The 27,815-nt window shown below is 41.1% G+C and overlaps 1 protein-coding gene across 3 annotated transcripts; it reads right to left on the bottom strand.

Moving 5' to 3' along the window:
- Nucleotides 1-7,850: 7,850 nt before the first annotated feature.
- On the bottom strand, nucleotides 7,851-26,903 carry LOC138420345 (tripartite motif-containing protein 5-like). Of its 3 annotated transcripts, none has more exons than XM_069553536.1 (7): nucleotides 26,760-26,903; nucleotides 16,637-17,119; nucleotides 15,971-16,066; nucleotides 14,793-15,023; nucleotides 11,419-11,441; nucleotides 9,800-9,826; nucleotides 7,851-9,587 (listed from the first exon to the last, which is right to left on the bottom strand). In XM_069553536.1, the coding sequence occupies exons 2-7, from the start codon at nucleotides 17,057-17,059 to the stop codon at nucleotides 9,497-9,499; spliced, it is 891 nt and encodes a 296-aa protein (XP_069409637.1). In that variant the 5' UTR covers nucleotides 17,060-17,119; nucleotides 26,760-26,903; the 3' UTR covers nucleotides 7,851-9,496. The 3 variants fall into 3 exon arrangements, with proteins under 3 accessions (XP_069409637.1, XP_069409635.1, XP_069409636.1); XM_069553534.1 differs by lacking the exon at nucleotides 26,760-26,903 and adding an exon at nucleotides 10,125-10,225 and having other exon boundaries at nucleotides 7,857-9,587; nucleotides 16,637-17,128; XM_069553535.1 differs by lacking the exons at nucleotides 9,800-9,826; nucleotides 26,760-26,903 and adding an exon at nucleotides 10,101-10,225 and having other exon boundaries at nucleotides 7,857-9,587; nucleotides 16,637-17,128.
- Between the last annotated feature and the right edge of the window lie 912 nt (nucleotides 26,904-27,815).

Here is a 27,815-nt window from a genome sequence, read left to right on the forward strand (position 1 = left end):
TGTCCCTGGATTGAATTCTTCTCCTCCGGGGGCCAAGAATCCAGGCGTCGTGATTCAACATCAACCTTTCACTATCTCAGCTGTTCTCCGAGAAGCTATTCTCAAGTCTCTTCAAAATAATCAGACCTTTGGAAAACTTAGGCTTCCTAAGCAATGCAGTTTCACACACCCAACTTGTCTTGTTTCCTTACTAAAGAGCTATCAGATACAGGAGTAAAGTACCCCCTTTACCCCAGTGAAGACCCACACTGAGGACTCCCTTGAGGCAGCAGCATTGGCTTGCTCTTTACTGGCCTGTGTCCACCAGCTGAAGTAGTGAATCTGGCCAGTCTGTCCTATTAGGTCATGTTAGAGGAAATGGCTCAACAAATCTGAAATCACTCAGGTGGTCAGTTAGAGAGGTGATCACAGAGTGGTCGTTCACTGATGCTGACATTCAGAAGCTGGATGCTATGTTGCAAAATGACGCTTTTACTAAATAGGTTGAGGAAGAGTAAACTGTAGGAGGGTTATTTATTGAGCAATGACATCTAATACTATGTAACATATAATCCTTAGGATCTTATATAATGAAGCTGTAAAATGAGTTTTGTGTGTTAACACCAACTGGTCATTTGTGTCAGCCTGTTTCTAGATGTGCCTGTGTGGGTGTCGTTTCCAGATGAGATTAGAATTAGATCGTCTAAGTTTTGTTATTGTTGTTGTTGGTTTTGTGTTGTGTGTTTATGTGTGTGTATTTTGTTTTTCTGGGAAGCCTACTGGGTTACAATAAAGTGAAAAGTCAGCAGACTTCTGAGAGGGGAACAGGCAGGAAGGCCAGGGATCTCGAAACGGAGGAAATAGGCTGCAAGTGTCAGACATTGTTTAGGTCTCCCTTAAGAGGCAGCAGGAAACACAATACCCATGTCGGAATGTTTTCCTTCTCTATACAATGTTAAAAGAAGGTTTCTCTTAAAATTCTGTTTTGCCATGATGACACCTTTTTCCACCTGAATTTAACTTTTCTCAAACCTTGCATTTTTCTTAGGAAAATGCTTTTCATAAACTATGTTAATGAAACTATGTATTTGCTTTGGAATTTGCCTTTCTTCAGACTTCCCTGGCTCAGATGGTAAAAGCATCTGCCTACAATGTGGGAGGCCAGGGTTCGATCCCTGGGTCAGGAAGATCCCCTGGAGAAGGAAATGGCACCCCCACTCCAGTACTCTTGCCTGGAAAATCCCGTGGACGGAGAAGCCCGGGTAGGCTACAGGCCGTGGACTCACAAAGAGTCGGACACGACTGAACGACTTGAATTTCACTTTTCACTTTCACGCATCTGAGAAGGAAATGACAACCCACTCCAGTGTTCTTGCCTGGAGAATCCCAGGGACGGGGGAGCCTGGTGGGCTGCCGTCTAGACACGACTGAAGCGACTTAGCAGCAGCAGCAGCAGCAGGGCTGTGCTGGATATTTGTGGCCACACAGGCTTTCTCTATTTGTAGCAAGCAGGGTCTGCTCTAGTTGCAATATGCGAGCTTCTCACTGCAGTGGCCTCTCCTTGCAGAGCACACGCTGTAAGGTTAGTTGCTTCGTGGCACGTGGGATCTTCTTGAATCAGGGACCGAACTCCTGTCTCCTGTATTCGCTGAGGGATTCTTTACCACTGAGCTACCAGAGAAGTGTTCCTCATATTTTAGTATCATATTTCTCTTTCTTCTTCTACTTGTATCATTCTTAGATTTCTTTCTGTGAGTTCACAAATTCCCTCTTTCTATGGTTTCCTAATGAATTCTTTACCCCGTTGAGTGTGTGTGTGTGGTGTGTGTGTGTTCTTCAGCTCCGGAATTTGTTTGGCTTTTCCTTAGGTTCAGCCTTTTTGCTAAAGCTCTGTTCTGTAATTTTATTTCCGAGCTCATTCAACTGCTTTTCTTAGTTTTCTTATCTCTTCGAGTTTCTTTAAGATCTATTCTGAATTCTCTATCAGTTAGATCAAAACATTCTGTTACTTTAAGTTTGGTCTCTGAAGAATTGTCATTTTCTCTGTGTTGAATGGTTTTCTGTCCTTCACACTGTTTGAAGAATTGTTCTCTGTGCCTGCGAAATTAGACAGATTTTGAGACAGCCTTTTCCTTTGTTTTCCAGTAGGTGGCGACAAGGTTTTGAGCTCTCTTATCTGCTTTGCCTCTGGTTGTATTTGAGAGGTGGCAATTTCCAGCCTCCACCATCTCTGTAGGACTTCCCAGGTGGCGCTAGTGGTAAAGAACCCGTCTGCCAGTCCAGGAGAGAGGTAAGAGATGCAGGATCGATCCCTGGGTTGGTAAGATCCTCGGGTAGAGGGCATGGCAATCCACTCCAGTGTTCCTCCCTGGATAAGCTCATGGACAGAGGAGCCTGGCATGGGGTTGCAAAGAGTTGGACATGACGGAGGGACATTCGCTTTCTTATGCCACCAAGGTCATTGTTGCCTTGTTTCTGTTAGATTTGCTGTTATCACCAAGATGATGAACTCTTTCATTGAATCCAGGATCCCTTGAGACATAGGCTCTGCTATTGGGGGGTGGGGTGGGGGCAGGTGCATCAAGCAGATCTTCTCAGTATTTAAATTTCAAATATTCAATTTTTAAAATATGAAACTGAAAGTCGCTCAGTTGTGTCCAACTCTTTGTGACCCCATGGACTGTAGTCTGCCAGGCTCCTCTGTCCATGGGATTCTCCAGGCAAGAATACCAGAGTGGATTGCCATGCCCTCCTCCAGAGGATCTTCCCCACCCAGGGGTCAAGCCTGCATCTATTACATCTCTCGTGGATTGGCAGGAGGGTTCTTTACCACTAGCGCCACCTGGGAAGCCCTATGTTTTTATATATTGTAGTCCATTTAAAGTTATTACAAACAACAAGTAGATTTGCCCATGGTATACAATATATTTTTGTACCTTATTTATTTTATACATAGTAGTTTGTATCTCTTAATCCTATATAAATAGCTCACTCCTCCCTGCTTCCCAGTCACCAGTTGTAACCACCAGATTGGTCTCTATATCTGTGATTTGTGTCTCTTTTTTATATAAGTTTGTTTTATTTTTTAGATTCCACATATAAGTGATAACAAATTTGTCTTTCATTATCTGACTTATTTCAATAAGCATGGGAAATAGATGGGGAAACAGTGTCAGACTTAATTTTTTGGGGTTCCAAAATCACTAGAGATGGTGACTGCAGCCATGAAATTAAAAGACGCTTACTCCTTGGAAGAAAAATGATGACCAACCTAGATAGCATATTCATAAGCAGAGACATTACTTTGCCAGCAAAAGTCCATCTTGTCAAGGCTATGGTTTTTCCAGTGGTCATGTATGGATGTGAGAGTTGGACTGTGAAGAAGGCTGAGCACTAAAGTATTGATGCTTTTGAACTGTGGTGTTGGAGAAGACTCTTGAGAGTACCTTGGACTGCAAGGAGATCTAACCCAGTCCATTCTGAAGATCAGCCCTGGGATTTCTTTGGAAGGAATGATGCTAAAGCTGAAACTCCAGTTCTTTGGCCACCTCATGCGAAGAGTTGACTCATTGGGAAAGTCTTTGATGCTGAGTGGGATTGGGCGCAGGAGGAGAAGGGGACGACAGAGGATCAGATGGCTGGATGGTATCACTGACTCAATGGCCGTGAATCTGAGTGAACTCCGGGAGTTGGTGATGGACAGGGAGGCCTGGCGTGCTGCGATCCATGGGGTCACAGAGAGTCAGACATGACGGAGCGACTGAACTGAACTGAACTGAATGCACTTTAGGTCCATGTATGTTGTAAATGGCAGAATTTCACTTTATTTTATAGGTAAGTAATATTCCATTGTGTATGAAAAGTGGAAGTGAAAGTCGCTCAGTCCTGTCCCACTGTTTGAGACCCCATGGACTATCCAGTGCATGGAATTCTCCAGGTCAGAATACTGGAGTGGGTAGCCTCTCCCTTCTCCAGGGAATCTTCCCAACCCAGGGAGCAAACCCAGTCTCTCACATTTTAGGCAGATTGTTTACCAGCGGAGTCAAGGGAAGCCCAAGCATACAGGGGGTGGTAGCCTATTCCTTCTCCAGCAGATCTTCCCGACCTAGGAATCAAACGGGGGGCCCTGCACTGCAGGCAGATTCTTTACCAGCTAAGCTGCCGGGGAAGCCCGCAAATGATGATGCGCACTACGAGCCAGCCAGGAGTCGAACCTGGACCCTTCTGATCCATAGGCAGACTTGTACTGTGTATATACACCACAACTTCATTCATCTGTTTGGACACTTAGGCTGCTTCCCTATCTTGTCCATCTTAAATAATACCGCTGTGAACTTTGGGGTGCATATATCTCTTTGAATTAATATTTTCATTTTCTTCAGACACATACCCAGGAGTGGAATTGCTGAATCATATGCTGTTTTTACTCTTAGCTTTTTGAAGAGCCTCTGTACTGTTCCTATAGGGCCTCCACCAATTAAAAATTTCATCAATACTGTAGCAGTGTTCCCTGTTTTTCCTTCCTCCTCACCAACATTTGGTATTTGTGCTATTTATTTCCTCTTTGTCTTTGTGGTGTTTTTGACGATAGTCATTTTGACAGATGTTAGGTGATATTTCTTTGTAGGTTTGATTTTCATCAAAGCTGATGATTAGCAATGTTAAGAAAATTTTCATGTGCCTCTTAGAAATCTATGTCTTCTTTAGAAGAATGTCTGTTTTCAAGAATCAGTACTAAGATATTGATTGTGCCTACAAACACACATACACACACACACACTCACAGAAACACTGGCAAAGTCCTCCTTGATTACCCTTCTCTCATCAAGTTCTTCCCAAAATGAGAAAGTTGAGAATTCCTGAGAACAAACAAGAATAAAAGCAATGATAGCTTAAATAATCCATTTTATTTCTTTAGGAAGAAAAAATGAACTATGATTTGGTTGGAGGAAGACTGGGGAAAAAATTCCAAAAGACATGGGGATTCCCTCAGTCCCTGCAAGAAGATTCATTTCAGAAATAATTCTTTCTCTAATCTCACTAAAGGAAGATAGCAGACTTTTCTCTTCCTTCTTGTGAACTTTCACCTCAATGCAAAAGTCTGACCAGGGCTCAGAAACATTTATCTACACCACTGTTAAGAGATCCCAGGACTATACTTTTGAGTATTAATGTATCACTGTGAATGTAATCACTGTGAATTTTTTAAAACTGGACAAATAGACCATGGGTTTCCCTCTTGGCTCAGACAGAGAAGTATCAGCCTACAATGCAGAAGACCTGGGTTCGATCCCTGAGTCAAGAAGATCCCCTGGAGAAGGGCATGGCTACCCACTCCAGTGTTCTTGCCTGAAGTATTCCATGGTCAGAGGAGCCTGGCAGGCTATAGTCCATGGGGTCGCAAAGAGTTACACATAACTGAGGGACTTGCACTTTCAAACAGACCACAAAATGAAATTCAACTCAAGTGAAATAGAATTACTACAGAAAATGTTTAAAATGTGAGATAATGTGGCTATCCAAAAACATGTATTTAGCAGTTAGGTAAGATTGAGAACTTTCCACAGTTTATTGTGATCCACACAGTCAAAGGCTTTGGCATAGTCAATACAGCAGATGTTTTGCTGGAACTCTCTTGCTTTTTCCATGATCCAGAGGATATTGGCAATTTGACCTCTGGTGCCTCTGCCTTTTCTAAGTCCGACTTAAACATCTGGGAGTTCACAGTGCACGTATTGCTGAAGCCTGGTTTGGAGAATTTTGAGCATTACTTTACTAGCGTGTGAGATGAGTGCATTTGTGAGGTAGATTGAACATTCTTTGGCATTGCCTTTCTTTGGGATTGGAATGAAAACTGACCTTTTCTGTCCTATGGCCACTGCTGAGTTTTCCAAATGTGTTGGCATATTGAGTGCAGCACTTTCACAGCATCATCTTTCAGGATTTGAAACAGCTCAACTGGAATTCCATCACCTCCACTAGCTTTGTTCCTAGTGATGCTTTCTAAGGCCCACTTGACTTCACATTCCTGGATGTCTGGCTCTAGATGAGTGATCACACCATCGTGATTATCTGGGTCGTGAAGATCTTTTTTGTAGAGATCTGCTGTGTATTCTTGCCACCTCTTCTTAATATCGTCTGTTTCTGTTAGGTCCAGACCATTTCTGTCCTTTATCGAGCTCATCTTTGCATAAAATGTTCTCTTCCTGCTGCTGCTGCTGCTGCTAAGTCGCTTCAGTCATGTCCAACTCTGTGCGACCCCATAGACGGCAGCCCACCATGCTCCGCCGTCCCTGGGATTCTGCAGGCAAGAACACTCGAGTGGGTTGCCATTTCCTTCTCCAATGCATGAAAGTGAAAACTGAAATTGAAGTCATTGAGTCGTGTCCAACTCTCAGCGACCCCATGGACTGCAGCGCACTAGGCTCCTCCGTACATGGGATTTTCCAGGCAAGAGTACTGGAGTGGGGTGTCATTGCCTTCTCTGAAATGTTCTCTTGGTATCTCTAATTTTCTTGAAGACATTGCTAGCCTTTCCCATTCTGTTCTTTTCCTCTATCTCTTTTCATTGATCGCTGAGGAAGGCTTTCTTATCTCTCCTTGCTATTCTTTGGACTCTACATTCAGATGCTTATATCTTTCCTTTTCTCCTTGTTTTTCACTTCTCTTCTTTTCACAGCTATTTGTAAGGCCTCCCCAGATAGCCATTTCCCTTTTTTTCATTTCTTTTCCATGGGGATGATCTTGATCCCTGTCTCCTGTACAATGTCACGAACCTCATTCCATAGTTCATCAGGCACTCTATCTATCAGATCTAGTCCCTTAAATCTATTTCTCACTTCCACTGTAACATCATAAGGGATTTGATTTAGGTCATACCTGAATGGTCTAATGGTTTTCCCTACTTTCTTCAATTTGAGTCCGAATTTGGCTTTAAGGAGTTTATGATCTGAGCTGTATATTGTCACCGTGCTTATTTTACTTCTATGCAGAGAACATCATGAGAAACGCTGGGCTGGAAGAAGCACAAGCTGGAATCAAGATTGCCGGGAGAAATATCAAGAACCTCAGATATGCAGATGACCCCAACCTTATGGCAGAAAGTGAAGAGGAACTCAAAAGCCTCTTGATGAAAGTGAAAGTGGAGAGTCAAAAAGTTGGCTTAAAGCTCAACATTCAGAAAATGAAGATCATGGCATCTCGTCCCATCACTTCATGGGAAATAGATGGGGAAACAGTGGAAACAGTGTCAGACTTTATTTTGGGGGGTTCCAAAATCACTGTAGATGGTGACTGCAGCCATGAAATCAAAAGACGCTTACTCCTTGGAAGAAAAGTGATGACCAACCTAGATAGCATATTCATAAGCAGAGACATTACTTTGCCAGCAAAAGTCCATCTTGTCAAGGCTATGGTTTTTCCAGTGGTCATGTATAGATGTGAGAGTTGGACTGTGAAGAAATCTGAGTGCCGAAGAATTGATGTTTTTGCACTATGTATGTTGGAGAAGTCCCTTGAGAGTCCCTTGGACTGCAAGGAGATCCAACCAGTCCATTCTAAAGGAGATCAGTCCTGGGTGTCCTTTGAAAGGACTGATGCTAAAGCTGAAACTCCAGTAGTTTGGCCACCTCATGTGAAGAGCTGACTCATTGGAAAAGGCTTTGAAGCTGGGAGGGATTGGGGGCAGGAGGAGAAGGGGACGACAGAGGATGAGATGGCTGGATGGCCTCAGCGACTCAATGGAGGTGAGTTTGAGTGAACTCCGGGGGTTGGTGATGGACAGGGAGGCCTCAATTGCAATTCATGGGGTCGCAATTAGTTGGACACAACTGAGCGACTGAACTGAACTGAACTGAAGAGTGAGAAAAAAATTGCAATTCTTCTATCAATTTATTTAGTTTCTTAAAACAAAGAAATACGTGGAAAATAAAGTAACATGTATTTTGAAATAATTTCAATCACAGTGAGAAGGAAACAAAAAGGAATCGACATTTATACTGGGCTACCCCTATGGGCTAGAAATTACAGAAGTTATTGCAAATGTTGTATTGTTTAATTGTCACAATATTAATCAGGTGATTTTTTAAATGAGATACTGAACTCCATAGAATTTCATTTACTTGATAAGAGCTATTATGTAGAACATAAGAATTATAATAAAATTCTCTGATCACACAAACATACACTCACACACTTCTCTATGGCAGGAAGAGCTAGAGTAGTCTTGACAGCAGCACAAAGGAATCTAGGATCTGAAAAATGAGACTTCAGTGAAAAGAACCATAGTATTCCTGAAGGAACAAGTCTGTTTAATGAGACACTGGTATAGGTTATATTGTTTAGTAATTAATAGATAAAGTATTTATTATTGAGACAGTTATATGCTTTACACTTAGTTGCATTTATTTTTTCACAATGATCTTGTGTATGGTACAATTTTATAACAAGATTATTTTAAGAAAATAAACATCACTTAAATATGCTATTCAAGTTTACACTTCTAATATGTAGAGACAGGGCTTGAACTTAGACCCTCTGAACACAAAACTATGATTGTTAGTACATATCATTTATGATATTTTTTCCTCAATTTCTTAATGAATATTGGCATCATGGATAAACTGAGACACAGCTCAGCACTCACTCTTTAGTGAAGGACTCTTATACTAAGTCTAATATACATTGTTGAAAAGCTTTCTTTCATTTTCTCAGTCAGGGGCAGAGTAAATGAGATTGTAAAGTTTGGCAAAGGTGTTACATCAATACTGCTCTTTATGGGGCATCCATCATTTTAGCATGGAGTATGGAAAATTAATTAAAATTTTCTAACACATACATGATATTGGGGAAAATAGGACACAAGGGAAATTGTTCACCCTCCTAATGAATGAAGGATGTTCAAATGGAAAAAAAGAGGCAGCAAGGAAAACGGGTACGAATGTTGCAGAGAAGCACAGGTGTGTTAGATGCACCTATGGTAAGGGGCACTATAGAGGAGTGGTGTGAGTGTAAGAAGACTCAACAGCTTGGTGAGCACACAGTCATGGGGGCATCACAGTTCATAGGATTGAAATATGGAACTATTTTCTGAGGAAAGGAACATGAAGAGAATTTATAAATGGGAAACCCATGGTTGGTGACATTGAGAAATAAGACAGTGCGAGCCTCATAGTCCAGGAAAACCCCAACACGATGGGGAGAAACACCCAGGGAGAGGGTTAAAATCCCAGGACCTAAGAAGGAAGACTCAAAGGCATTATATACAGAATCCTGTTTTAACCCTATGACCCAATAGCCATTTTTAGGTTGATATCTTGAATAACCTTTTCGACAATTTCTATTTCCATAATTTTCACAGTCATATAGGAACTTCATGATATCTTTACATTGTTCACCACATATCCCCAAGATCCAGGCACGTTTCTTTGACACGTCTACCTCCCAGTAATGTCTTCCTGATGTGATAACTGGGGAGCCCAGGACACCAAAATCTTCATAATTATCATTCGAATATGCATTACAATGTTGGTAACGGGATGCATATCTTACTTGTCTTTGTTCCGGAGAAATGACATTGGTACTCTTGGGAGAATTCGGGTTCACCTGAACTGTTGAAAAATATAGGCTTGGGTTAGGGTAAGGATGTAGTTTTCTTGTGATATTTTGAAGGGATCTTTAGAATGACTTGACTGGAAAAGTAATATGTTTGCATGTGTTGGGAGGGAAAACATGGCTTAAAACATGAGACCTACTAGAAAATGAAAAATTCTAAAAGATGATGAGAACAGGGTGGCTTGATTATACGGTGATGTCTCCTTACCCCAGTAGAGTTGCATATCTGTCAGCTCTGAAATGATAAAAAAAAACCACAATATTAAATATAAGCAATAAAAAAATAAATAAGCAATAGAATCAGCCCTGAAATCTGTTTTCTTCCAGATGAGGGGAATGGCTATGATGAGGTAGTGAACTGGCGAAAGACAGGATGAACCAAGCCCCCTGTCACCACCCATAAATATGACCACATCATTAGCACAGAGTGTCTGGCTTTGCTCTCTCCATCCACACATAGAAACTGGAGCCTCCTAACTATTTTCCCTCCATCAGAGAAGCCTTCCTACACCCACTTGGGTAGCATTCCTCACCATTAAACACACACAGTATCTCTCTCAGATCAGGAGCTCGAAACACTCTCCTCTGTTCCTTGGGGAAAGTTTTTGGCTCTTTCAGAGCCACGGTTTTACTCCTAGGGAAGACAAAGTTGGTGCTCACAAATGTGATTCTTTTTCCCCCTAAACCACTGGCTTGCTATATGTTCACCCTGTTTATGGGCTTGAATTGTCTTTCCTGGATGCCTTGGGAAAGAAGAGAGTGGATGCCTGATCTTGGAGCAAGAAAGAACGTGTTCCAGTCTACCTTCCCAGCTACCCTCTGTGTGACTTGGATGGTCTTAAAATGTCAGAAGGGGAGTTTCTTCCTTCTATAATGAAATCATTAACCCACGACACTCTACCTCCTAGGGATCATATGAATTATATGAAGCAATGGATTTAACAAAACAAAACATTGGTATCTAAAAAAAGTAATTTGTGGAACATTCCCTGCACAGATATGTGTTTCCAGGAAGGAGTCAGAAAGTGAGGTTGCCGAATCTGGCTCCTGGGTATTTGAGACATACCAGGTATGAGAACACTCTCTAGAGCCCCAAGATCTTCAAAGACTGCTGTCCAATAGAGAGGCTCTCAGAATACCCTGAGATTTCATAATCACTAGGAATAATTACAAACCTTTGGAGAAAAAGACATTATGAATAATAAACAAAGTAGTCTGACTTTCCTGTGTTTGCAAAGATCTTGATGCTGCCATGTAGCATCAGACACAATGATGTTACCTTTCTGTTCTGAATTCTAAAGTCTGTGACCAAGATTGATCAACAGTTGCTCCAGGGCCAAAACATCCCTTGAGATTTAAAGCTGTTTTTGGAAACCTAAGCCGAAAAACATACAAGGACTTTGTCTCTTCTGGGAGCAGAAATTAAAATATAAAGGAGTTGTCTCCAGTTCTAGGTGTTTGGCGGGAAAAGAAGACTCAACCTTCACATGACAAGTCAAGCACCTATTAAATATGGGAACCTGAGTTGCATATTGATACACAGTGTGAATTAAATTTATGAAGTCGTGGGGATCTAATACTGTAATGCCTTGTTCCTAACAGTGGTACTGACCCACACTCTGCAACTTCCCACAATCAATATTCTCTAATATAGAATCATTATCAATGTTTATAAAACAATCTAGCTCTGATGTATGAACAGAAATTTAAAATAAGACCATCCTCCATTCATCTACCTTGAGCATTGTTTTATGCTAATTGGCTATCAGATAACTGTAAGGGATTTATTTTATTTTCACAGCATCAGTGGACTATCAGTGGACATACCTTTTCAGGATAACATTCACATCCTAGTGAGAAAAGAGAAAACATGAGTCAGAAAGTAATAAGTCTCCCCACTTCCCAAGCTTATTCACATCCCCATCAGCCATCAATCGTGGGAATAAAAATGGTCTCAATGTGAGAGCCAAAAAGTAGAGACAAGAGTGAAGCCAGTCATTCCAGAAGACACATGCAATGTTGTCAGATTTCCAAAAAGGTAAAAGGCTTTGACCCTTGTAGAAGCATGAGGGAGACTTCCAGTATCTGGAGATGAGACATATTTATGGGAAAAACAAAAAGCTTGTAAGTTTGGTGACCCATGAGATGATCTGAATAATTCACAATTCTTCCATTTATTCAACAAAAGTGCACAGTGATGTATTATTATTTGCCAAGCATTCAACCAGGCTTTGGAGAATCAAAGATGAATTCATAATCCTAATATTCCCCAAGCTATTTATACTGCACTTGCTGAGAGAACAAGCAAACAAATGTATGATTGTAGGTGGTTTTTCGGTCTCTCTCATCTCATTTGATACACTATAAGTGATCTCACACTCTCTTAAATCCAGCATACACACAAGTACAGTTGATTTCTAATGCCTTAGTTTTACTCAGCTTTGTCTCTTAAATGCTTGTTAATATATTCGGTTAAACATAAGCCACAGGAATCAGTAACTTAGGATGCCTAATATGTAACTTACTATTCATCAACGAGATTGTCTCCTCTCTTGTACCCCATTTGTATAATGTTACCAATATGCATTCAGTCACCGTCCAAAAAGAAGAGCCTTTGTCTGCACTGTAGTGTATACTGAGTCTGCTTTGTCCATGGCTTAACAGCTTTTAGCCATGGAATCTTCTTAATCATCACATATATTATTAGTTTATTAGTTAGAATAGATATGCACCATTTTATCTGATCTCTTTTTCATGAAGCTTTATTTCCGTCATGTCAACAAAAACAAGAGCAACCAGTGGTTTTTGATAAAAAATTCTCTGTGTTAAAGCTCTTGTGTGTGTGTATCACAAAAATTAAGTAAAATTAGAATAAGTAGAGAGAAAATAAATGATGGTGGGGACGGGGGTCAATTGCAAATTTATTCAAAGTCTCAAACCTCGTTCAGAAGCTGGCTTGTGTCATTCGCCAATTCTATTCATTCCACCTCTACCGACTTTACTCTCAGTTTAAAGAGAAGATGAATCTCCTGATATAAACTCCAGAAGAGAACTTTCCCTTCCAGTGTAACCAAAAGTTCAGAAGTCTGCAGTGATTAGTTTACATAGAATCAGTTATCCATAGTAAAATCATCATTGTGTTGTTGCTGGAAAGAAGTGAAGCAATGTTTCAGGAAGGTTCTATATTTACTGAAAATAAGTTAGTTTTAGTGTGAAGTAGATCATGGTAGGATATGAAACACTGTATAATAACTAGAGCTACCACAGGGGAAAATTTTTTTTTTTTTTAAATACAGTTAGAAAATAGGAAAGCTTCAAATTTTATACCAGGAATATTTGTTTAACACAAAAGAAGCTAGTTAGGAAGAAAGAGAAGAATGGAAACTACAGTAGCCAAATAGAAAGCAAGTAGTGAAGTTTAAATACAGCTATATCAGTATCTGTATTAAAGCCATCATCTTAATTCCCCAAGTAAAATGTTTGAGATTGTTGGATGGGATAACAAGGAAGAATTAGTGATTGTCATTTATAAGAGATGTATTTTAGATGTAAAGATACAAATAGGCAAAAGTAAAAAGAGAAAAACTATGAATCATGCAAACTCTAATGATTTCAAGTTTTTATATTATTATTAGAAAAAAATTGACTTTAAAACAATAAAAATTATGAACGAATGAGAGGATAATTTTATAATGATAAGAGGTTTAGTACATCAAAAAGATAAACCAATTATACATGTGCATACACCTAACAATAGAGCTTTAAAATTCACCAAGGAAATTTAAAAGGAAAAATGCAGAATTGAACAATAGCAGTTGCAACTCACTCTCAATAATGAGAGAGCACTTTACATGGAAACCACCCAGTTATAGAAGACATGGACAATACAATCTACCAACTTGACCTGACATCTATAGACCATTTCACCCAATGAATGGAGAATATACAATCTTTTCATATGTACATTTCTCTCGACATACAATATCTGAGGCCATAAACAATTATCAGTGAATTTAAAAGTTTAAAGGAATAAAATATATACTCTCTGATTACAACTGAATTAAATTTGAAATCTACAGAAGTAAAATTCAACACTCACCAAGTATTACTAATTAACAACACATCTTCAAATACCTACGTTTTAACAGAAAGAAATTGCATAGGAAATAGGAAAATAAGTTTATCTGAATAAAAACAAACACTAAATCAAAATGAATGGAAAGAAACTAACACTGCTGCTTATCTCATTAAGATGTTCTCAAATCAGTGATCTACTAGGAAAGAAAAGTTGTTAAAAAACAATGCACACACGCACACATTACACATGCACACATGCACACGCAAAAGTGTACAAAGCCACAAAGAAAACAATAAAGATGAGAGCAGAAATAAATGCGTAAGGAACTTTACAAAATACACAAAATCAATGAAACAATGGTTTTGAAAAAAAAATAATATAATTGACAAAAATAACTAAAAGGAGTAGGGAAAAAAATGAAAGAGCAAAATCTGGAATACAAAAAGCGACTTTGCTCTGAGTACTATAGACATTAAAGGTACAATAAGCAATTGTTATAAGTAACTTTATGTTTACACACCAGACAACTTAGGATAGACAACTTCCTACAAAAATATACAATAAAGGACTAACAGGTTGCAAAAATCTAAATAATCTTTATACAAGCAAAAAAGAAAGAAAAAATAAGTATATTTTAAACTTTTCCAATAAGAAAAACCCAGAGTGAAATGGCGATGCTGGTAAATTATATTGAGTATTTAAAGATAAATAACAGTTCTTCATAAACTGTCTTAAAAAACAGAAAAAAGGTAGAGAATCTCAGGCACATTGAGGAAAAAAAGCTTCTTGGAAGCTGAAGTGACTTTGTCTGTGATAATCTGAATCATGAAAAGGTACTTGATAAATGTTCAGCACTGGGCCACAGAAAACAAGGGTTTATGAAATCACTGAACAATAAATCTGCTCTGGACAGTGAAGGGTTTGCAATGAGCTTGATGACAATAAAAATAGAGCTTCCCTTGTTATTCCTACATTGAATAATTCAGGTATTCTTACAACCTCTGAAATAGATGCAGAGAAGGTATATTGCGGAGTCAAAGCAGCCTCCGCGAGGGCATCAGAAGGATCACAGGAACATATTTCTCTCCTGCCTCAGATGCTGAGGTTCCTTTCCGGGTCTTACCTGCAGCAGCTCCATTGTTGATCCCTGCAAACGGTGCTCCACATCTGAGATGAGGTTGTTCACCAACAGCTTCTCTTGGACCAGATGATTCTCAGATTCTGCCAGCTTTTTCAGAATAACTCCCAACTCATCCTGCAGTTTTCTCAGTTCCTTCGCCTCCTCACTGTCCAGGATTTCTCTTAGTTGTGTAAACCTTCCCTGGACATTTTGTATCTCATTTTGTATTTGAGTCTTAGGGAATGAGAAAAAGACAGAGAGGTACTTGGACCAGTGGCCTGGGACTAGGAGCCAGAAAAATAACTATTCTGTTTGGGAAGTTCCCACAAGGAGAGAACGTCTCTCAGTCATGTCTGACTCTTTGCAACCCCATGGACTATACAGTCCATGGAATTGTCTACGCCAGAATACAAGAGTGGGTAGCCTATCCCTTCTCCAGGGGATCTTCCCAACCTAGGGATTGAACCCAGGTCTCCTGCCTTGCAGATGATTCTTTTCCAGCTGAGCTATAAGGGAAACCCAAGAATACTGGAGTGGGTAGCCTGTCCCTTTTCCAGGGGACCTTCCCAACCCAGGAACAGAAGTGGGGTCTCCTGCATTGCAGGCGGTTTCTTCACCAATTGAACTATCAGGGAAGCCCACAAGGAAGTAAAATAGAAAGAGGAAAGCAATATTTGGGGTAGCTGACTTTGTGTATAGTTTTTTCCTCTACACCATATTTCAAAATAATGGCTCCAAGTCTGCATTGTTGAAGACAACTCAGAGCCAAATGGGATCTCTGGGTGTGGGCAGCCTTCACACATCTGTCCAGGATGCTCATGCCTCCCTCCATTACTCCTGACCCGCTCCCACCACCCTCTCCCAAAAAGTTGAACACTGAGGACAGAACAATGAGCCATTGTCAGATATCTCCCTGAGAATATAAGGGATAAGAATGGAATATAAACTTCCCTAGCCATCCTCATCAGAGAGACCCTCTCTATAGACACTCCCCCTCCAGTATTTGTGTTTATTTGTGATATGGTCACTTTTTAATACCACACCGATTACGGGAACGCTGAAGAAAGGATGAGCCAAATGACTGAACTGTCATGGTACAAAGAAAAAGGCAGCTCCTTATCAGCAACCCGAGGTCCTGCATAGATACCTGTCTAACTTCCTCACGAAGCATCTCCTCATACCTTCCAAGTAGACATCTCTTCTCTGACTTTAATTTCCAACTCCTCAGCTTCCTGTTTTTTCCCGTTCAGCCTCTGCAGACATGATTGGAGCATTTTCTGTGAGAAAAGAATCACACCATTGTCAAGATAGGGGCTTTCTCAGCATCATTATAGTGGATAAATAAGGCTGATTTTCAAGGAAAATAGACCTTACAAAAAAATGTGAAAGTGACTAGAATCTGTGACTTGTGAGAAGACATTGATGTTGAATGTGTTCTTGAGACTCAAGATATAGGAGTCACCGCCCCCTCACCAAGAGAAGACTGGATCTCTTTGTTCTGGAAGAAACTTGATTTTGTAAGAAAGAAAAACTTACACCTCATTGCACCCAGTGTCCTAGTTACCTATCACGTTCAAAAGAGTAATGAGAGCCTCTCTCGGCCCCAGATGTCCACGCACTAGCACAAGGTCCATGAATGTCTACTTCTGCCTAAGAGTCCATGTGTTTGCTTATACTTGGGTGGAATGCACAGAAATTTTCTTCACATGTCAGAAGGTAGGCATACGAAGAAAAGAGATCACAGGCCTCAAGTCCCTGGTAGCCAGGTAATTAAAGCCCAGTGCAAAGTAGAGATTTCCCTCAAGTACCATCTCCTGCTCTGTTTTTCCTCCATTCTGGTCTCTTACCTGGTACTGTGGTGCAATCTCCTCCATGAGGAATGTGTTGTGACCTCGGTGCTCCTGAGATCGCTCGCAAAGCCAACAAATGACCTTCCCATCCTGCTCACAGAAGAGCTGGAGCTTCTCTCCGTGGTGAGCACAGAGATTTCTCTCTTGCTCCACCTCTGGGCTCACCTTAACCTCTCGGAGCCTCTGCACTATATTGGCCACATGCCTGTTAGGCCGCAGGTTCCCAGGCTCAAAACTAACTCTGCAGACAGGGCAGCTTTTGTGCCCCTCTTGGCCAACTGTGGATTCCTCGTTGTTTGCAGTGATACAGGCTTGACAGAAGGTGTGGCCACAGTCAAGGCTCCGGGGTTCTGACAGAAGCTCCAGGCAAATGGGGCAGGTCACTTCCTCTTGTATGTTCATCAGGATTCCTGAAGCCATGGCAGTAGCTCACGTGCTCGTCACTGTCTAGATTTCTGACAGTTCTCTCGTTCACGGATCCTTGAATGATTGGAAAGGTTACAAGTGTAGAGGAAGACAAGTAGAAGCAAAATGACACTAGTTATCCAGAAATCAAGGATGACCCAAGAGCAAATATGGAAGGAGAAAAAATAAAAAAATAAAAGGATAAAAAGTAAAAAAAGAGCTTTTGGACCTGATAAAGTGGATTTTTTATAATAATTCTAAACATTTTATTTTCAGTTCATGTCACATGACAAATTTTATCTATGTTTATCTATGCATTGATCGTTATTTTTCTTACCAAAACAAAAACTAGTGAGCTTTTCTTACTGAGATCTGTGAGTGACCCACCGTCTGTCTTGCATTTTCTCCTCCATGCTAAAAGCACATCCTCAATGTAAAAAGCCCTAAACCACTGAAGTATTTGGGCTTTTAAACCTGCTCTTTTCTCCTCATGGTGTATCAGTATTACTCACTCTTTTTTTTTTAATTGAAATATAGTTGATCTAGAATGTTGTGTTAGTATTAAGTGTACAGCAAAGTGATTATATATATATATGCTAAGTCGCTTCAGTCATGTCCGACTCTGTGTGACCCCATAGACAGTAGCCCACCAGGCTCCCCTGTCCCTGGGATTCTCCAGGCAAGAACACTGGAGTGGGTTGCTATTTCCTTCTCCAATGCATGAAAGTGAAAAGTGAAAGTGAAGTCGCTCAGTCGTGTCCGACTTGCAGCGATCCCATAGACTGCAGCCTACCAGGCTCCTCCGTCCATGGGATTTTCCAGGCAAGAGTACTGGAGTGGGGTGCCATCACCTTCTCCTATATATATATATATATATATACATATTCTGTGCTGTGCTGTGCTTAGTTGCTCAGTTATGTCTGACTCTGTGACCACATGCACTGTAGCCTGCTAGGCTCTTCTGTCCATGGGGATTTCCCTGGCAAGATGGACTGTGCTGCCATGACCTCCTCCAGGGAATCTTCCCAACCCAGGAATTGAAGCTGGGTCTCCTGCATTGCAGGTGGATTCTTTGCCACCTGAACTACCAGGGAAGCCTATATATAAATAGGCTTCTGGGTTCAGTCCCTGGGTTGGAAAGATCCTCTGGAGGAGGGCATGGCTACCCATGTCACTATTCTTGTCTGGAGAATCCCATAGACAGAGAAATTTGGAGGGCTATAGTCCAAAGGGTCTCAAAGAGTCGAACACAACTGAACTGACTAAGCATGCACACACATGCACGTGTGTGTGTGTGTGTATGTGTGTGTAGGGCTTTCCAAGTGGCACAGTGGTAAAGAATCTGCCTGTCAGTGCAGGAGATATGGGTTTGATCTCTGGGTCAGGAACATTTCTGGGGTAGGAAATGGCAGTCCACTCCACCATTCTTGCCTAGAGAATCCCACGGCCAGAGGAGCCTGACAGGATAGTCCATGGAGTCTGAAAGAATCGGACACAACTGAGAGACTGGGCGTGCATGCATATGTATATGTGTATGTGTATATATATACACACAGACGCATGTATATATATTCTTTCTCTTATTCTTTTCCCATTAAAGTTTATTATAAGACATTGAGTATACTTACCTGTGCTATATAGAAAACCCTTGTTTACCCATTTTAAGTATCATAGATTGTATATGTTAATTCCAACCTCCTTATTTGTTTCCCTTACCCATCCCCTTTGGTAACCATAAGTTTGTTTTCTATGTCTATGAATCTATTTCTGTTTTGTAAGTAAATTTATTTGTATCATTTTTTTAGATTCCAAATATAGGTGATATCACAATATTTCTCTTTCTCTTTCTGTCTTACTTCACTGGATATAATAATCTCTAGGTCCATCCATGTTGCTGCAAATGACTTTATTTCATCCTGTTTTATGACTACTATTCCATTGTGTGTATTCTTTATTTATCTGTTGATGGACATGTAGGTTGCTTCCATGGCTTGGCTATTGTAAATTGTGCAGCAATGAGTACTGGGGTGGTGCATGCATCCTTTTGAATTAGAATTTAATCTGGATATATGTCTAGGATTGGGATTATAGGATTATACACTAACTCTATTTTATTTGTTTTAAAATCCTCCATAAATTTTTCCATAGTGGCTGCAAAAATTTACCCTTCCACCAAGAGTCTAGAAGGATTCCTTTCCCTCTACACCCTCTCCAGCATTTATTATTGATAGCCTTTTAAATGATGGCCATTCTGACTGGAGTATGACTCTCTCATACTTCAGGTCACTCTCTCTTTACATGTTCTTTTATCACATAGACCCTTCTGATGACTTATTTTTTTAAATTTTATTTGTACTTTATTTTACTTTACAATACTGTATTGGTTTTGCCATACACTGACATGAATCCGCCACGGGTGTATACGAGCTCCCAATCCTGAACCCCCGTCCCCCCTCCCACCCTTATCCTCTCTGGATCATCCCCGTACACCAGCCCCAAGCATCCTGTATCCTGTATCGAACATAGACTGGTGCTTCGTTTCTTAAATGATAGTATGCATGTTTCAATGCCATTCTCCCAAATCATCCCACCCTCTCCCTCTCCCTCAGAGTCCAAAACTCTGTTCTATATATCTGTGCCTTTTTTGCTGTCTCGCATACAGAGTCACTTCTGATGACTTATACTGTAACTCTTACCACCATTTGTTGAATATTTGCAATGATTTCCCTTATTATCATGCTGTAATATATGAAAATACATTTGTGTAGATAGCAAAAAAAATTCCTTTATCAGATGTGAAAATAAAGACAGTCATCTACAAAAAGCGTATATCATCAATACACAGAATGGGAATTCAGGGTCCTCCTTGAAAAGTCTCCTAATCCACTGAGTTGTAAAAGACAAACAGAAGTGACTTCATGGACCCAATTAAATCAAGGCACTGAGGGTGTAGAAGTTAGGAGACCTAGACCAGCTAAGAGGCCTTGGGTAGTCTCAAGTCTGTAAATATTGATTTCATTCTGGTCCAGAAATATGCCAACCAAGGACATTGGTAGGAGATTAATAACATGAAAGTATGAGGATGGTGAGGAGTGAGATGGTGCAAATATATTCACAGGATCACATGAGTCAGATACACAAAAAAATAGAAACAGATGAAATTAATGTTGCTTTTGAGAAAAAATTATCAAAATATTAGGCAAGATCATTCAACTAATTATCATTGACAAAACATTGTGTATTGTCAATTGGACTAATATCCATACAGAGAAAGTGGAAACATAGGGTTTAAACTACAATGAATGGGCTTTCTAGTCACTTGGAAAGTAACAGTAAATTAAAATTCAGTTATATATATATATATATATATATATAGATAGATAGATAGATAGATAGATAAATAGATAGATATACATATCCCAGGCTTCCCTAGTGTCTCAGATGGTTAAGAATCTATGATCGATGCAGTAGACACAGTTTTGATCCCTGGGCCAGGAAGATCCCCTGGAGAATAGAATGGCAGCCCACTCCAGTATTCTTGCCTGAAGAATTCCATGGTCAGAGAAGCTAGGCAGGTTACAGTCAATGGGGATGCAGAGTCAGACACAACTGAGCAACTAACACTTGTGTGTATATGTGTGTGTGTGTGTGTGTGTGTGTATAAAGAGATAGAGAAAACACTACTAGAGATACAGATGTGTTGTTCAGAAACCAAAGACTGGGGGGAAATATGGAATTACCCAAAAATTTCTACTTAAAACATAAGGATTGAACTAAAAACTAAAGAAGATGAAGGAGACATGAAAAGAGAAAGAGAAAAAGTGTGTATTAGGTGAAGGAAATGATCTGTTTCTGGAAGACATACCATCCTGTATGAGCTTTAAAAGGCCAATGTGGCTGTACACAGAAGACTGCTAGTCTTGTATTACAAGAGGCTACAGTGACATTAAATATGACACTTCCCAAATTATGTAACATTTGGGGACCCATTTCTGAGAGTCAGGAGAAGCTATCAATGATTTCCCATCAGAGAAGAGTAAGGGCATGACCAGCTGTGCCTTGGGGTGTGAGATGTTGAATGGACCCAGTGTGGAATTGGGAAGATCAGGTAGGATGCAGCCTCAGCTGCTCAGGGGAGAGATGGTGATAGCTTGAGGGACAAGACGATGAAGGAAATCTGGGCAGCAGGTGAGAGTGAGAGATGAGAGGAGGTAAAAGGACAGAACTGGGAGCTGAATTCGATATTTGGGAAGAAGGGTTAATATCAGTCCTGTACATTTTCCTCCTGTAAAGATCATATTGCCCTTATTTTTTTCTAAGGTTTTTGTTGTTGTTGTTGTTGCTGCTGCTGTTATTGTTGCATGTGCTTTGTGTTTCTGGGAAACCTACTGAATTACAACAAAGTGGAAAGTCAACAGCCTTTCATGACCACATTGTTGACAGCAAGACTAGCCTGATGTATGAAATGCATTTGGGCTAGAAAGACTTTGCATGGAATTTAAATGATGATTGATGAACATACATCTCAATTTTTTGTGAGTCTTCTGTCAAATATGTCTGTTTTAGGTCCCTAGAAGTTGTGCTCATGGTCATTTACAAAGAGCTCAGATAACAGAACTAAACTTATCTCACTTGTGGTGGATTCACATCCATCCATCTAGTATGGTTCCTTACAAAGCTGAGATGACAGGGATAATGTCCCTCCTGTAAGGAACATCTCTGAGAGCTCAACGAAAGCAGCTGTGCCCAATGCTATGTCTCCTGTCCTGTAACTCCCAGCTAAGCTTAGCCAACCTGGCAGTTTATATCTCATGAGGTTGTATGGGTAGGATTGGTGATTCAGATTGGAAACCACTGCTTGTGGTCAGTCGGTGGGGGTATCGCAGAGGGGCAGCCCAGTGATGCTCATTCCTCAGCCTGGACTCACTGTGGCCCTGTGGCCATAGTCTAACCTCAGAGGGTCTATCAGAGGTTCCAGGCAAAGGGGACTATGAAGCAACAAACAAGAAAAGGAAGCTCTCAAATGGTATTCCTGTCTTAATGGTTGCCAAAGTTTGATGACGAAAGAAAGATCTCCAATGTGAGACAGCTAATGAATCTCTGTTCACTCTGAACAAAGGGATGAAAGCTATACAGCCTGCACAGGGTTAAATTGAGACTTACTGAAACTCTCCAGCTGTGCCATGTTCATCCTACATGACGGATCCTGATGAAGATGAGGCTGAATCAAAAAGTCTGCAAACCATAAATGCTGGAGACGGTGTGGAGAAAAGGGAATTCTCTTACACAGTTGGTGGAAATGCAAGCTAGTATAACCACTATGGAGAACAGTGTGGAGATTCCTTAAAAAGCTGGAAATAGAACTGCCATACAAACCAGCAATCCCACCGCTGGGCATACACACCACAGAAACCAGAATTGAAAGAAACAAATGTAGCCCAGATTTCACTGCAGCACTGTTTACAATAGCTAGGACATGGAAGCAACCTAGAAGTCCACTGGCAGACGAATGGATAAGGAAGTTGTGATACAATTACACAATGGAATGTTATTCAGGTATAAAAAAGAATGCGTTTCAGTCGATTCTAATGAGGTGGAGGAAACTGAAGCCTAATATACAGAGTGAAGTAAGTCAGAAAGAGAAACACCGATATAGTATATTAACTGTATACATATGGAATTCAGAGGTTCCAGGTACAGGGGACTATGAAGCAACAAACAAGAAATGTATATATATATATATATACACATACAGTTATATATGGAATTCAGAAAGACAGTAACGACTCTATATATAAGACAGACATCCCTCTGGATGGGGTGGGGAGGCAGGTGGGAGGGGGGTTCAAAAGGGGGGGACACATGTGCATCCGTGGCTGATTTATATCTATGTATGGCAAAATCCACCACAAAATTGTAATGTAATTAGCCTCTAATGATTATTTAAAAAAAAAAAAATGAGGCTGAAAGTGAACCAGAAATATAATCCAGCTAATGTTACAGATACTGATAATATGCACTTTGCCCCTGGCTGCAAAGATCAAGTACCCCAGATCACTCTCTGATGAATAAAATCAGAGGTCAACATTATTCAAATCTATGACTAAAACTATTATTTGCCAGGAGCCAGTGTGTGGAATCCCGCCCAAGGCAAAGGTCATGAGGAAGGAAGCCCGACAAAACGCAAAGGCGAGATCTGGCTTCAGGGGTTCCCCCTGAGTTTTCCTGAACATCTACCCGCTAAAAAAAGAAACCAGAGTCAGCCTGATTTTATTGTACTGTGCTTTTCCACTCTTCTGACACTCTCTGGAAAAAGTTAACTTAGGGCTTCAGTCTTCTGCATTTGAAAGGAATGTTTCAGCTCAAACCCCTCTGATGGCTCTCTAACTTGCCTAACCTGGACTTTCACAACTACGCATGTGATTATTTTCAGCCCCCCAACTGTGAGAGGCGCAGAAAGCCTAAAACAAATTCTTTCAAAGAGTTAAAAGTTATTAGAGTAGTGCTGGTGTAAGATTTCATTATTGGGCCAATGCTTGTTGCTAAGTTCCCGTATCTCTTATCCACTGTGCACCTGGGAGTGCATTAGTTAACATAGTTAGGATGTAAGAAAAACAAGTGTAGCCTTGAAACTAATCACATCAGACTTTTGAGCTAATTGGTTCTTTCTTTGTCGTAACTGGCTGCATTGCTTCATGAAAATGTAACTTTGTTTGATACTTTCTGAGGCTGACATAGATTAAAAATATGAAGAAAAAACACTTCAGGGGAAAATAAGTTTTCTGGTTGAGCAGCCTTTATCAAAAGAGGGTCTTTTTCACAAGCCTCCAAGGCCAGAAGATAATGTACACAACATCATTTGTGGGAAAGGTATAAAGTCCTTTAAAAATAATAAAGGTTTGGGGCCTCGCTCACCGAAACAGCTTGGTCTCTCTGTGTCAATCATTCTCTCCTCCCCTTAACGCTCTCTTTCAGGCTAGTTCCCATCTGGAATAGACAGGTCCGCCATGTCTACTCATTTGCCTGGGTTTCTAAGACCTGAACGGGAAGGCGCCCTGCACCTTCACTCCCTCGGGAGACCAGGAGGGCACCTGTGGCCTTACGTAGACGGTGCAAATCTCTTGTCTTGAGACTTTATTGATTTTCTGTATAAACCAAGGAACATCAGCCTCTTTTCTTCTCTCCTCTATTTTCTTATCTACAACATTCTCTCCTTATCTATCTCTCTCTAAATCAGTCACCGACTCCGGCCACCCTTCGAATTCTGTGGATCCTCCGGGGCTGGACCCCGGCAATTATTCAAATCTGGTGAGGGGCCTCCAGTTATATCTCAGTGCATTCAAGATCCAACCAATGCTCAGCTGCATTAAGAACCTATGAAGAAGGGAGGATCAGAACATGCATTCAGACATGGGGAGGCAGATTTATTTTCTCTGCAGAGATAAGAGCTAACGTCAAAGCAGTGATCACAACAGACACAGAAGGAGCTAGTGCTCACATATGAAGGATGATACCCCACCACTACCTAAACAGTGACCCAATTTCTCCCCAATAAGCAGGAGGACAGATGTGGGAACATGAGTCACTTCTGCCTGATAAAAACTTCAAGTGATTGCACCTTACAGGTTGGTCATCTGACATTTGAGCTCAGGAGAATACAAACTCACAATCTCACAGGTACCAACTACAGATCAACAAAAAAGGACACAAAACTACAATAATTATGTAAAAATCCAAACAGGAAATTTATAAGCAGAACTTTCTTCTGTGACTGCAGGAAAGGTGTTTCTCTTAATGTGAGAGGGCCACAAATTCCTGATGTTAGATGGGAAACCATCATTTTTGAGAATCAAATTGGAAAGTGAAATTGTGCTTTGTTTTATGTGCCAGGCAGTTTTCTACTATTATATAGTATAAACTACTGACAACACTTGCAAAATAAAACCTGAAGCAGTAAAGTAACAAATCTATTTGAAAATCAGGTAGTAATTACCATGACAGGTTCACTGGGAATTCAGAAGCTGTTTCTAACATCTTCTGTGGCTGAGAGGGCGACAAGGAATGCGTAACAGGAATGATAATGTCCAAATAAGATATGGTCAACAGAGAAGAGGTCATGGTGAGCAGAAAGATTTGACTTCTGTTTCTGTGCCTCGAGTACAGTGGGTACAGCTGTACGCTTATAAGAAAGAGGAAGGTAGATAAACACGTGGTTCCTCTAACTTAACTTCCCTCATAAGTCTCATGATGTGGTATAAGAATACTTCTCTAACATCTTTTGCTATCCTTAGTAATAATCAAGTAACAAGTCTTTAAAACTGAAATTTAGGTGACCCAGAGAGATGGTATGGGGAGAGAGGTGGGAAGGGGGTTCAGGATTGTGCACGCGTGTACACCTGAGGCGGATTCATGTTGATGTATGGCAAAACCATACAGTATTGTAAAGTAAAATAAAGGTTAAAAAAAAAAAAGTTAGATGTCACTGTTACTAGACGTTAGATGCTTCCAGATGGCACTTCTGGAAGTTTTTCCCAAGCCCCAATCTCTCAGCTGAGCTGCTTCAGGGTGGCACATCCCACTGAAGGAGAGGCATGAACAGGTTAGGGAATGTAAGGAAGTGCAGCATTTCCCTGTGTCTCAACAAGAGAATTCATGAGAGGCTGCAGAGCCCGCCAGATGTCACAGCATCTGATATCTGAGCACAGGAAAATTAGGGAATGAGAAATGGTCTATACAGCCATGCAGAAATACTGTATTTCTACACTGATAGAAATGAAAATGTCAGGACTGGAAGACCCTTCAGTCTTTGACCTGTTATGAGGAAGGGGACTTTTTAACTCTGAAGACCAAAGATTCTGGCTGTTCTCAGTATGTTCGATTCGTACTGTCACGCGAGTGTATGCTCCTCGGTTTTTTGTCTCGTCACAACAGAGATTTGGAGTGGCGGACATTAAAGCCCCCTCGGCGTGTCACAGGTCTCAGGTCTTGGATAGACCATGTTATAGCTGTCAGGTCTCGAATGGACCATGTCATAGCTCTTAGACAAATCAGTGTTACAGCTCTATTTTATTTAGAAGACAGCAGGAAAATCCATCTTCGAAGCCTGAGGGCACGTGGATCCAAAGACACAAGGAGAGGAGTGCCCCAGCGCACAGAAGAGAGAGAGAGAGAAAGAGAGAGATAGCTTTGGCTCCTCGATTTATATGTTTCTCTCTCCCTGGGCCTGTCCTCTGTAAACTGGGCCAGCCAGGAGTGTTGTTTGTTTTACCTGAGGTCCCCATTCCGGTCCTCAGACCTTCTTATATTCTGTATTCGCGGGCTTTTCCCTTCCTTGTCTTCTAGCCACCGCCATTTTGGACTCCTTTTCCCTATTCTACCTACCTGACAGTTCTTAGCAGTACTTCTTGCCTGGAGAATCCCACGGACAGAAGAGCCTGGAGGGCTACAGTCCATGGGGTCACAGAGAGTCGGACACGACTCACTGACTAACACACAAGAGTACTTACAGAAATCAAAATCTCTGTGGGTAGATGCAGCCTACAGAAATACACAGTCCCTCCAAGGAACAAACAAAGCCTTTCTTTTCTTCCAACCACCCTTCTCGTAACACTTCCTCTCCCCAAGACTGATCTTCTGTCAGCAGTCTAATCAGGAAGCCTGCAAGCTGCACCTTTCCTCCATTTAGAACAGCTTGCAAACAACAAATAAAACTCACCTAAGCAGATTCCGTTTTTTCTTGTGTATCCTTCAAATTCTGCCCTCCACAAACCACTTTGTTGTCCTCAGATATGAATGGAGACGATGTCATTCCTTGGAGAAGAGTAAACACTTGTCTTGGACACGATTCACTCACCTCACCAGGGGCCTGAAGGAAACTGAAAGTTAAATTCTAGCGGCTGGAGTTTGGCCAGGAAAGAAAGAGAGAAACTATAAGGCCAGGAAGAGGCAGCCAGGTAGGGTCTTTGGAAAGTAACGAGGTTTTTGTGCCTGTGCTCGGTGAGTCAGTGAGTGCTTTTTATTCCTATTGAGAGGGTAACAGGCAGGAAGGCCAGGGGTCTCCAAATGGAGGAAATAGCCAGCAAGTGTCAGACATTTTTATCTCTCTTAAGCGGCAGTAGTCACGTATGGACATGAGAGTTGGACTGTGAAGAAGGCTGAGCGCCGAAGAATTGATCTTTTGAACTGTGGTGTTGGAGAAGACTCTTGGCAGTCCCTTGGACTGCAAGGAGATCCAATCAGTCCATTCTGAAGGAGATCAGTCCTGGGATTCCTTTGAAAGGAATGATGCTAAAGCTGAAACTCCAGTTCTTTGGCCACCTCATGCGAAGAGTTGACTTATTGGAAATGACTTTGATGCAGGGAGGGATTGCGGGCAGGAGGAGAAGGGGACAACAGATGATGAGATGGCTGGATGGCATCACTGACTCGATGGGCTTGAGTCTGAGTGAACTCCGGGAGTTGGTGATGGACAGGGAGGCCTGGCGTGCTGCGATTCATGGGGTTGCAAAGAGTCGGACACGACTGAGCCACTGAACTGAACTGAAGTGGCAGGAGGAAACAAACTAGGGATATTTTTTCCTTATCTATACAAATTTAAAAGGAAGTTTCTCTTAAAATTCTGTGTTGCCATAGTGACACCTGGTTTCACCTGAAGTTAACAAGTGCCTTTTTCTTATGGAAATGTTTATCTTAAGCTATGCTAATGTCCTATGCATTTACCCCAAACTCTGTCTTCAGGTCAGTTTCACCTTTTGGCTCAGAACCTTCTTCA

This window comes from Ovis canadensis, chromosome 15 (assembly GCF_042477335.2).
Source record: "Ovis canadensis isolate MfBH-ARS-UI-01 breed Bighorn chromosome 15, ARS-UI_OviCan_v2, whole genome shotgun sequence".
Lineage (NCBI taxonomy): Eukaryota > Metazoa > Chordata > Mammalia > Artiodactyla > Bovidae > Ovis > Ovis canadensis.

Bases quoted from the DNA above. Each gene is read 5' to 3' on its own strand.
- LOC138420345 (XM_069553534.1), bottom strand. From the start codon at position 17,059: ATGGCTTCAGGAATCCTGATGAACATACAAGAGGAAGTGACCTGCCCC. The intron at 10,226-11,418 runs GTATGTCCACTG...TGTCTTCCCTAG, and splicing joins GTGAATGTTATCCTGAAAAG to GAGTAAAACCGTGGCTCTGA. The intron at 9,588-9,799 runs GTAAGGAGACAT...ATTTTTCAACAG, and splicing joins AGATATGCAACTCTACTGGG to TTCAGGTGAACCCGAATTCT.